This window comes from Cariama cristata, unplaced genomic scaffold (assembly GCF_000690535.1).
Source record: "Cariama cristata isolate BGI_N322 unplaced genomic scaffold, ASM69053v1 scaffold9511, whole genome shotgun sequence".
In the NCBI taxonomy this organism is placed as follows: domain Eukaryota; kingdom Metazoa; phylum Chordata; class Aves; order Cariamiformes; family Cariamidae; genus Cariama; species Cariama cristata.
Window position 1 is genome coordinate 17,865 of NW_009598689.1, and position 12,684 is coordinate 30,548.

At 34.2% G+C, this 12,684-nt stretch overlaps 1 protein-coding gene across 1 annotated transcript in view; it reads right to left on the reverse strand.

Moving 5' to 3' along the window:
• Positions 1 to 12,684, reverse strand: part of USP34 (ubiquitin specific peptidase 34) — a gene marked incomplete at both ends in the record, with an annotated part of 76,143 nt that overhangs the window by 16,740 nt on the left and 46,719 nt on the right. Inside the window, 12 exons of the mRNA XM_009709393.1 lie at positions 3 to 107; positions 1,361 to 1,513; positions 2,587 to 2,711; positions 3,728 to 3,768; positions 4,995 to 5,077; positions 6,317 to 6,517; positions 8,248 to 8,334; positions 8,655 to 8,738; positions 8,865 to 8,987; positions 9,771 to 9,896; positions 10,540 to 10,749; positions 12,236 to 12,336. Of these exons, the coding sequence (XP_009707695.1) occupies positions 3 to 107; positions 1,361 to 1,513; positions 2,587 to 2,711; positions 3,728 to 3,768; positions 4,995 to 5,077; positions 6,317 to 6,517; positions 8,248 to 8,334; positions 8,655 to 8,738; positions 8,865 to 8,987; positions 9,771 to 9,896; positions 10,540 to 10,749; positions 12,236 to 12,336 (1,439 nt within the window). The remainder of the gene's footprint in view (positions 1 to 2; positions 108 to 1,360; positions 1,514 to 2,586; positions 2,712 to 3,727; positions 3,769 to 4,994; positions 5,078 to 6,316; positions 6,518 to 8,247; positions 8,335 to 8,654; positions 8,739 to 8,864; positions 8,988 to 9,770; positions 9,897 to 10,539; positions 10,750 to 12,235; positions 12,337 to 12,684) is intronic.

Genomic DNA, 12,684 nt, shown 5'->3' on the forward strand with positions numbered 1-12,684 from the left:
ACTTGACTTGCATCTTTGACATGTATGTTATCAATCAGTTTGCACAGCAGCCAAAAATATTCCTTACAACCCGGTCGCAGCACTGTTTCTTCTTCATAATCCTCTATCTGTGAAAAGAAATTGCTTTTGTTCTGAAGTACATCAGACAAAATAACTGTGTGTTAAAAAAATGTAGTCAACACAGTAACCATTACAAGAATATTAGTTTCTTCAAGCCCTTATTTAAGACAAGCCAAGTACAAGAACAATGTATTTTAGAATGGTAACAGTGTGTGTTCTATTTTAGTTCTGCAATATTTATTAATTTTCTTGGAAGACTGTCAGGATTATTTGCTAGACCCTTAGAAAAATTTAGAATACTATTGACTCCATCCTACCCACTGCAAATTGCAAAAATTTTCAGTATTAGCCTGCACAAAACAAGAGAAACTGGCTGAATTCAGCATTAGTTAGTACAATTCTAATTTCAAACTGTTCTGAAAATGAGTCAAATAATGCAAAATCTTCTGTAGATTGTTTTTATTTAACTTTTTTTTTTTAATATCAACAGAGGTTAAAGTGAAAGCAGACTTAAACTGAACGAACTGCTCTCACCTGAAATCAAATGTCATACAGGGTCACAAGAGTAACTGCCTGACAGACCCAAAATCCAGGTTCATATTTCACTGCCATACAAGTCCATACAAGTGCTCTCCTTCAGATCTAACAACATCAGCTGAAGTCGGCACAGCCTCCCCTGATAGGCATTGCTAGGTCTACAATCCCTAATTGACTTTGGGCAAAACCAACCAGGTTAGTTCAAACCATCTCCGTTAACCTGCATATATTAACAGCAAGAACTCCTCCTCAAGTAGCTTTGACAGCGTCCACAGAATCTCTTACTATTTAGTAGAGCTGTGAGGACACTAACACTCCCAACAGAAAAACAGCAGCAATTGGCTGGGGAACAATAACATTCAGCCACAACAACAGAGGGTACCTATGTACACATAAAACAACATACTGATTCAGTTATCAATTTATCTACATTTAAAAGGGAAATCAAGGCATATTTTGAAAACACAACTGTTATTCCCTAACAGTGTGTTATGCGGACACTAAAATTCCAGAACAAGAGCACTTCCTAAATGCTATTCTGCATTTCTCCAAGCACAAGTAAGCTCTAAATTACTGTAGCGTCACAACTCTAACTACCTTTAAGAAGTTTCTGGAAGCATCTAAACTAAAAGTCTTAATCTCAGTGTATCAGAAACAGTGTGTCATACATAATGAAAACGTGCTATCATTTTTTCTTTTCATATTAACAAAAGTAAATTTAAATAGATCTTCGATAAAGTCTTGTAATTTCTTAAATCCTTACTCGGATTGGTTTCAGAGCCTGAGCATCAGGAAGAAATTTTAATAACGTTGAGGCAGCCAGCAGCAGAAAGGATCGGTTAATTGAGTCTCCCCCATCCAGACCAGAAAGAGATAACTTGTATAAACCATTGCAAGATTCATGGCGAACGGCAGTCTTTATGAAAAATAAAAGAATTAAATGATTACACACATTATTTAGAAGATTATTTTCTTTTGTTGACTTTTCTTTCATATGTGCATAATAAGTTCCTCTCGTAATATCTATCAGGTTATCAAGGCAGAGTTTGTCTTTCTAAAAACATGTATTACAAATAACATACATTTAAATTACTCACAGAATGATACTGTTCTAACAAAAAAGCTGCCCCTTGTCTCTTGAGTTACCTATCTTCTACAGTAAAGATTACAGCCAGTTACTAAAATAGAAAATATCACATTGGGGCAAATTAGGGAAACCTTTGAGATGCCTGAACTTACACTTACTCATTCCTAACTAGATGGTTAATTTGTTTAATTTCACTAGAAGAATTATTTTCTTCTTTCTTTTATTCTTTTCTTAAGAAAAATATCGACAGACTATCTCTAATCCAGCTTTGGAAGTTTGCGTTCTTTCTTTTCCAGGGTTTTTTAATGGAGTCAGCATGTAAGTTTTTTCTGTGCTTGAGTAATAAACCAACAGGTAATAATTATCACATCATGTCCATATTGCACCTTTAAGCAATCACTAATAAATACACAAATTTTCCACTATGCATATCTTTATGCAGTTTTCAAGCTTTTCTTACATCAGAAAAAATTACTTAAAACTAGGCAAAGATTTGGTAACGACATTTTTATATCGACTCTCATTCACCTTGTTTTGTAATAAAAAGTAGAGCTGAAAAAAAATATAATGGAGGAAATGTATTTAGACTAATTCAGCGTAGAGGGCATCACCCAGAAATGTCAACAAATTACAATGAAAAAATGACCTTCAAACAGAAACCAAGAACAAAGACAAGAGTTTATAAATTGGTTTGCAATCAACCACAAATATGCCATCTTACATGGTATTTTAACTGCAACTGATTACTTCTTAAACAGGATTGCAAGTAACTCAGTCAGATGCTGCCTACTTTTAGCAGGAAACAACATGTTTTGAATTTAATGGTAGCTTGAAACCAAAGTTAATCTTGTTCCATATTATGCACTAATTAGTAATGCAATAACCTCTCTCCTTTCTCATACCTCTGGAATAAGAAGGGTAAGTTTCTTTAGCCAGTCTTGCAAATGATCACTGTCCGCGAGACTGGATTTCACCAGGGAACAGCAGTGAGCCCAACTCACCAGGAGCCACATTGAATAATGAGTTACTGGAAGAAAATGAGGTAAGAGTAAATCACGCTGTAACTTACATAATAGGCTTTTTAGGTTGAAGAGTTGCATACTTCCAGCACATATGACATTTATTTCAGTCATACTAATGTACAAGACTAAATCCTTACCAGCACGTAAGATACGACCTAAACTCAGAATTTTATCAATATGCTTACTAAATATTGACCATTGTACTACTGATGACAATTACGTTAGATTACTTTAAGTGTTAACAATCTCTGGCACAATCCTTTCCTGCATTTCTACTTCTTAAGCAGTGAGCTGGTACTTTGCTAATGGGTTGCATCATGTCTTAACATGAACATTCCCCTGGACAAACTAGCGTATCTGTTCCTTCCTTCTTAACAGCTGAAAGTAAGACTTCAGTAAGTGAGACATAGCGTATACTGAGAATTTGGGTTCATAGACATTAACAACTGCAGGGCAGAACAAAGTGGAAAAACTGAAGACAACGTATAAGCCTAGGAGGACATACCTGTATTTATGCATGCCTACACTGTACTTTTGACAATTACTTTGATAAAGACTTAATCTGACACAGGTCATTTAGATCTTTTCTAAGAAACCTCCACAAGAGGGATAGATGGGGGAGCTCCAAGAAATTCTGGGCCCAGAATTATTTCTGTAAACCAGAATAAAGGTGGCTATTGGAGACTTGTATTATGGTATTACGTATGCTGCTCTTTTGAAGATAAGAATACAGCTGGTTCTCCTACCATGAAGAGCTCTTCTGGAGATGAAGGCTACTACAGTACAAAATTTCAATTCATATAAAACAATTTCCAGAGAAGGAAAGCCACGCAAGTCCTGGGACGTCTCTGTGTACTCCCACCTAAGATTATAACAGCCCTCACTAGCAAGGAATAGCATTTTATAGTAGCATACTTTTATAGCATACTAATAGTGGAACAAATCAAACACATAACTTGTTATCTTCAACATGTTTTCACTACTATTAGTTCATAACATATAGCTATTTTGCAGCACTAACCTTCATGTCTTGATCTGTGATCAGACTGAGCTTTCAACACCCTAAACAGGAAGATAAAGCCATTTGAACTTTATCACAGAATTTAACAGATTATCACTTAGAAATACAAGTACACACAAGTAACACCACAGTTACTCTTAAGCACTCACTAAGAAAACTAACATTTTAATCTTAAAAGGATTCATTTCTTGCAGTATTCAATATTAGCAACAATAAAAAAAACTATGAAAATCTTCAAGTCACCCCCTTAAAGCTTTACTGACTACAAGACAAAAAGCCAAGAAAAAAATACCCACAACCCCTTTATTTTATCAAAAAAAGAGATAATGCAAAACAGAACTAAGAACTGACCCATACAGAGGAAAGCTAGTACCCTTCATAAAGAACCACACTTTGAACAAACATTTGCAAACTTTAGACAAATTTTACATGTTTGTATTTATTTACTTACATTTTTATGAATTGCATTAAAAGGTTATGAAACCAAAACCATACCATACATATTTAAAATATTCCTGCAACTCAGCTAGAGGTTAAAGTTAGGCACACTTGCAGACTTGACTGGAAATGCTCTGAATGTCCTTAACAATCTTTTAAAAATACGGTAAAACACACTATCCATTACTCGGGATCAAGTAATTCTACATCATCAAGTGCAGTAAAATGCCTGACGTCCCCACCATCAGTCTGACTGTCACGATGCAGTCTTACACGGAATTGCTTTTCTCAGGACAAAAGACAAAAAGGACAAAAATCTCTAATAACCTATTTCTGAAGGTAAAATTCTGCCTTCAGTACATGCACACTTGCTAAAACAGTAAGGGTAATTTCAGCAGTAATAAGCTAATATTATTAGGATGGGAAAAATAAGTCAAAAGTGGCAGGTGACTAAGCAACTTAAAACGAACTTATTTTAATTTCTCCTTTAAATTGCCTTAAAATTGAAAATGCTAATTGCTACAGAGCGAACAAAGCAACAGTTTTGGCAGGAGAATTCATATATATCATATATAATTTGTTGCTCTATGTCTTACACCCTGACCATTAAGAGTTCTCGCCACTCTCCTCTCTCTCACTCCTCCTATAAGGGTAGGATAACAACCAGAAGAGGTGACTAAGAGAAGCAAGCCTAATGCCTATAGACTTAAATTTCTCATATGGGTGTTAATGGGGACTACAACTGAAAGAGCTATTTACTTTATTTAAAGCAGCAATGAAAATGTGCACACTTGATTAGCTTTATTACAAAAATAAAAAGATATTGTACCTAGGTGCCAAGTTGTCATATGTATAAGCAACTGACATAAGTCGCTGAATCAAACTGGTTCCCTGGACAAGTACAAGAAACACCTTTAAAAATTGAAGTCAAAAGAAAAAAAAAAAACAGTTAATATAACAACAAGCTTTTTGATGTTTTTAAATTATACACACTGTGTGAATCTAAAACAAACCCACCTGTGTAGAGGGAGGAAGAGCAAAAGACAAATCATAGCATCTCCATAGTTAAAACTTACATTGGTTTTTTATTAAAGCAGATCTGAAATCCTGCATTTCATTGACTAAGTCTAGGTGCTAAAATCTCATTCTATTTCTCTAAGAAAGACAATTTAACTGAATAGAAAAATCAACCATTTATTCAATCCTTTTAGTAAAAACATAATTTTTTTAAAAAAGCATAGACTATTCACTTCCTTTTAAAAATCTTGGGCTTGAGGAGACAGGGTTGAGGATGAGGTTGGATATGTAAATTTCACCCATCTCTGTGATCAACACATTTTATTGACTATACATTCACTTCAATTATTCATCTTTAGAGAACCTGACAGGCTATACAGAATTTTCAAATCAAAGTCTGAAGAAAATCTTTAAAAATATTTAGATAGCAAATCCACTGCAATCAAAAATATTCATCAATTGACAATTAAAAATTTAAATCCACTTATAGAAAATAGTCGCAGCCAATGTTAACAGTTAAGGTCTTTCCATGTATAACAATGACAAATAGGAAGGTTTGGCTCCTGCTCACAGTTCAGACTAAAACTTTCTGGCAATCACAGCTGGTCCTGTGCCAAGAGCAATCAATTTACAGTGAATGTACCTCTGACGCAAAAATACTACATTTGCTTGGTCTACATTAGGAAATTAGCATGCAGGAATCTGGTAGGAAGGTTTACAGGTTTAGGTAAGTTTACACTCACCCAGATATCCTTAGTAGAATAAGTTATTTTAGTGTTTACTAAAGGAATCTAAAATGGATTTAGTGATGATGGGGACAGCCCATATAACAGGTTACCATAAAAAGAGGGTAACTAATTTGAAAACAAAATCTAAGAAACAGGGATAAAGCACTGGAATTCTGAATTCCCAATTCACATGCTCACAAACTGCAGAAAAACTTTTTGGCTCCAGCTTTTAAAATTGCCAGGTTTAAAGCAATTAAAATACTTTTAGAAGAGAATAGCATGTAGGATATAGATTAACACTAGTAACTTATCCACTACATTATTTTATTACCAAAATAAAGGCTTCACACAACAAAGGAGTCATTTTTCTAAAGTTCACAAAATGAACACACTGTTTATCTCTTACCTCTGTTAAACGAGGTATATGAAGGCCCTTCGTATGGTCACTTGCAGTCTTCCTTGATTTGCCTGGCCACGTTCTTTTTCTGTGACTCTCCGCTACACCCGACCAGGCAAAGACATCATGGTAAGCTAAATCCAGATCTGAAGGATCAACCGCGAACTGGCAGATCAGCTTCAGCAAGCAAGCAAGACAGTCTAGCTGCCACTGGGAATAAGAAGAAAATCAAATTCTATTTTTTCAGGGACTTAGTTGAGAAATAATTCTACACCTACTATGGAATTTGAAATATAAAGCTTAAGTAAGATATAAACAGCCAGAACTAACTGTCAAAACCTCACCAGAATAGACACTGAAGAGCAAGGGTATTAAAAAAAGCTTACAATGAAAACATTTTCATCATCTAGTCTATTAACAGGTGCATACAAGACATTCTATTATTCAGTGCATGAAATAACACAGAGGAAATAGTACAGGAGTTAAGCTCAACAGGTAAGAGCCTTCCCTGCATTGTACTCAACCATAGCACCGGGTATAGAGGACTGTACACAGAAGTGCTCTCAGGCTGAATATATTTAACCATGCAGAGACAATACATACTAGTTTAAAAATACCATTTTGTATTGCAACATCTCTTGTTTGATGAAAACCACCGATTCATTTTGTAACTCTTGAGATCAATTTTCATGGCTCTCAGCTGTGTGGCTACGACCAAACACAGCACCTGCTCAGGTCCACGAGCGGAAGGTGCATTATAAGGGTAAAATTAACAAAAAAGAGCACCATGTCACAGCAACACATGAAGCATGCCAGCTATCTAGTACCCACACATGCGTAAGTCAGGACTCAGTTGGAGAATCTGTTACTATTTTCACAGTGTTGTGCATACTTTCTGGGCAGATCAACAAGGGCAATCACACAAACTTTTGTTTATAAACTGGGTAGAGAGAATGACAATTTGTTTCTAATATTGAAATAATTTTAGAACAAATACACCAACATCAGTTAAAAACTATCAAATTTTTAATAAAAAGTAGAGCTGCCTTCTTTTTAGCATTTCAGTAACTGTCATCAGTTTTATACATATATGTGTATGCTTGTTAATTTACATCTTTTTATGTACATATGACTCAGAGCTTGAGATATTTCAAATTTTTTTAATCAAATGCCATAGAATTGAAAATAAAAGAGAAAAATTAACTAATTAAAAAAGCGTTCATTATGGTATGAATTTAGCTCAAACGAGTAACAGAATAATGATGAATAAGAATGACTAATAATAATAATGTTCATTATTGAAAAGTGTCTTTATTAACACCATAGCCACAATACTACCAGTTTCGTTTCAATGCCAACAAGGGGAAATGGTATTTCTTGGCCTCTTCACATGGACAGATAATTAACAGATTATTGCTTTTAAAACAGGCTATAATAAAAGTTTCCAAATAACAACCTTCCCCAAAACAAGCAGAAAAAAGGCAAAAATGAAGTACCAACATCTTGTTTGGCAAATTTTGACATTTTTAAAGAACTGTGATATGGAATAGTATTATCAATGCAGTTACAATCACTGCTAAGATGGAACCTAGTTTCTCTAAGACGTTCCCATGATCTACACTTTTATGTTCTACAAACTATGATTTTTTTAAGACTGGACAAAAAATTAAACCAAAAATACAGATAAAAATACCAAGGGCGTTTTTAAAATACATAAAAGCAGAAGTATGAAGATTTTTTTAAAAGAAAATAAATTATTCCAGGAATATAAAATATTCAAGGAAAAAAGATGCTATTGCATAGACTCTGGTGATTTCAACTACAGAATTCACTTATTTCACTTACTACAGAAAAGTAACTATAACAAAGCCTGAAAGTAATGAAAGTCTTTACAACTGCAGCTATGTTATTCTGGAGCAAAAGGGTGAATGAACACCTACCACTGTCCATGATTCCTGTTCTTTAGGCTCCAAGATTCCAGAATTGAAAATTTCTAGTAACTGTTGGAGCCCTCCAGCAGCAACAAACTGTAAGTATATTATGGAACCAAAGTGAGAAAATGCAAATACATAAATATCACTAAGTTCAGATAGATACCAATCAAAGCTTTATAAATAATAAAAATATTACGAACTATTCAGCTGGATATTTTATGAAAAATAAAAGAAACAGTTGTACACAACTATGACAAATTTACAGGCCTGATGACACAGAAAAACTTTAAAACGTTGTACCTAAATTTGAGATCAAAAACTCCAAGATAGATAATGTTTTATATGGGTTTTTGTTTTATAACTTTTTTCAAAAACTATATTAGGTATCACAGAATACTGTAGGAAAATCAAACCTTGCAGCTCCATGTGTTTTTACTATTTTCTATTTGATCTTCACTTGAATCATCTGAGTCTGGGTAAAGATCGCTATAACTTCCCTAAAGATAAACAAGAACAATTCATTGTAAACACAGTTAAAGAATTAAAATACTATAAAATAGCTCATTAATATATACTTTGGTTCAGAGAGAAAAACATATGTTCTGTGCCAGAAACTCTATTACCGTAGATTCACGTCTTATTCTCCTGTTGGGCTTTCCCAAAGCTTCAATAATTTCCAGGGCGTACAAAAGTTTATGGGCACTTTTTATTCGCAGAAGATCCTTCCAGCTAAAACCATCATTACTCTTAAAGATAAAAAAGACAGAAAACAATTAACACAATTATATGTAATGCTGACCTATCTAAAAAAGGCAAGGAGAGGATTTTTAAAGTGACACGGACAAATTATTTTGTTTATAATTTCATCTATTATTTGAAATTAGACAATTTCAAGCATATTTCTAGACATGTTTAACAATTTAAATAATGTGTATTTAGCAAGGAAATTTGAGTAAACCTCCAACATTATTATAAGGTAAGTAGAGGAAGCCAAATGTTATACTCTAAATTATAACTTCCACCAAAATTTTGAGGCATGTGTCCATAAAGATCTGTAATATCCAAAAACTGTTAATATGTAATTTCAACAACTTTAAAAGAGGCAAAATTTTCATCTACAGGGCACGAAAACAACTAGGTAAGTACTCTTGTTCTGAACTTACAGAAGAGAGTACAAAAAGATTACTATCAGAACAGTTATAATGTTAAAGTAAGGCTGCAGATGAAGAAATTGCTGTTTCAATTCATGCCAGAAGATTGTAACAATTAGTATTGACTATTCATTTAATAAACAATTTTTAATAGAAATCATAAAAAAAAAAAAACTTTGTGAACTAAGCTGACACCTCTGTTTAGCTTAATTTCATAAGAATTATTAGGTTTGTTTATTAGGTTTACTTGTGTCTCAGCATACTTAACATACTTACTATTTAACATTCCTATCTGGGGAAAATTCACCTAACACACCAGACACTAAAACATGCATGTATAATAAAGATAAACGTGTAAAACAAGCAGTCTTTGTTCACCTGCTCATCCGAAATATTCTGGAATGCCTGCAACATATTAGGGCACGTTGGCAGAAGCATTAACAGTTCCCAGACACGTCTGGATAAGTTTTCTGCATGGAGATGGAGTTCTTCACACCTTGCACTCTGATAAACCATAGAACAACCATTCTTATTGTGAACTTCATTGTGAAAATATGATTTCAAAGACCAAAAAAGTATTTCTTTTTAATTACGAAGCTATCTGTTTCCTATCTAATGTAAATCCATAAATAGGAAATGATAGATGAAGTCTCACTGAACCTGCAAAAAACTAAGTTACATCACCTTTACAGCATATCACACGTTTTGAAATATGTGAGTGTAAATAAAACTTAAAAATAAACTACTTGTTTGAATATACTAGTGGTTATTTAATTTCCCACAAGTTAATGATGGCATATAAGACATAAAGCTTGAGTTTTTGCAATAAAACATTTACAAATCTTTCTTCAAGCCAATTCCCATTATTAGTCACCACATCTATTTAAACAATCAATAATCTTTCTTAGGAATTACTTTTTTATAGCTTCTACAATACTTAGAACATTAAAAATATATCAGAACAATGTTGTTAAGAAAATTAGAAAAATCATGATAATGATTACACCATATGTGAAATGTCAATATACTGGTAATAAATATATCTAGCAATTGGATAGAGTACACAAGAAGGCGGCTAGATAGGAAAAAAAGATCCAATTAAATACGACTTAAATGTAACTATTCTAATACAATTACTCTAAATTACCTCACTATCTTCCATAGCCACTTCTCCAGAAGGAGGCTTAAAAGAGGCAAGCATCTCTAACAAATCAAAAAGGGTGGTAAGATGAGGTTCTTGCAGGAGTAAAAGCATCGGAATGTTGTCCTTCTGAGGAGGAGGTAGGCAGGATGCCGGAAGCTGAACACCTTCACCTTTACGTTCTCTCCTTGGTGCGCCCAGGGATACAAACACCATCTAGAAACAGAGAGAAACAACAAGGAGGAGAGAGACAATTTTCAAAATACATATATGATAAACCATGGAATGTTTTCAACAGGATGATAATTAAGAACTTAAAGATGCATCGATATCTTTCTTGTCAAATCTCTACTGTTGAGCAACTGCCATAATTAAAGCCTGGTTTTGGTTTGACCTAAGGCATTCAAGGTATAGTTGCATACATGTTTGCTGCTGTTGCAGTAGATGGTCCTGTTTCCTTGTCCCTCATCCCTTATTTTACCATTCAGGCCAGGGAGACTCTAGTAGTGGTCTGACTTGTCAATACATTAATGGAATGGCACAAAAACTAATTCAGAGGAAAAATGAGATTGATTGGCTCAAAGGACCAGAAGAATGCTAGCGAGGACGTAGCAACACAAATAACAGTGTGGTTGGAAAAACAGACATTTGTTATACTGGCATAACCATGTTGTGGAAAGCCATTCTCAGATGAACCGAGGTTATCCCCTCCATTATTGATCACATCCAGCCACTCAAACTGAATGTTACTGCTCCCCCAAGTTCTGCGAACATAAGAATTCATCCGATTGCACTATAGTTCAATTCCGTAAAATTATCTACGTAAATAGGAAAAAAATATTTTTAAAACTGGTTTTGCTTTTGAATTAACCCAATTCATTTACCAAAAAGAACTAGCGAATAGCTGAAGACGTAGTCCAGCAGATCATCTGATTTGGAACCGCAAGAGTCAAGATAGACTAACTGCTACAATTGCTAACAGCCAGCAACAGCACATGCAAGCATATCAGCCAGTAATAATCTTTCTAAAAAGATGTTAGCAGATCCCTGAAGATGTACAATATGAGTTTAGAGTTCCTTTAGATAGAAAGAACGTATGTGATGATCTGCTGCTAAGTTTCATTACAGTCCCACCTCCCTAAAACAGTCATTATGTCATTCACACTTATTAAAATCAAATCAGGCTTTTCCATGCTGTTGACTTCAGCAAATTTATGAGTAGACCACTCTAGAGGAACTCTGAATTGAGATAAAAAATTACAGATAAGCATTTAAAAAATGCTTCAGATTTAACCTGTGAAAGGAGAGAGGTAGTCACCGCTACTATAGAATTAGTACGTGTTCAACAATTCAGACAAAATGTGGATATTTGATTCTGGTTTTGCTGGTCCCTTGTTTTCCTTGACAAATGAAAAAAACTGAAATTTTTCTTTTATTCCTTGAGTTTTCATGTCTGCTAGCATAACTAGAATTAGGCTTTTTTACTATTTCAAAAACTGACAGCAGCAAGGACCAACAGCATTAGTTTGAGCTTACAGAAGGCACGTATTGGATAGTATGAAACAACTAGTTTCAGAAAACTATAGGATGCTTGCAAAGAAAAGTATACTTTCTACCACCGCTACATATATCAGTGGCAGAAGACAAAAGCAACATATCAACCAATCTTTTTCAGTGACTACTATCTATATGCTGGTAATACCTGCATATCCTTAAAACCCAATTCATGAAGCGTTTTTTCATCATAATCAGTTGTCAGTTCATGCCCAGATGAAATCATTCTCACAGGTCCCATGAGGCCACCTAGGATAAAAACATATTTCAGTACATTTCTGGAATGATAGTTTCATTTTCTAAAGAAAGCGCTAGAACTTATTTTTAATAGTACATCCTTCAGTAGCAATTAAAATAAGCAAAAACTTAATGCAATTTTCTTAAGAAAACTGGTTATTACGTTGAACTGAATTTACCAGGATGCATTCAGAAATAACCTTTTCAGTAACAGTTCGCCCAATATTGCAGGGAAAAGTGTTCACAATACAGATTAAAACGTGTCTTCCGTATTCTGTAATAAATTATGCTATGCCAGAGAAGGATAATGGAAAATGACTGTGATCATCAACAAAATCCCTTGGCATCACACACCTGCGA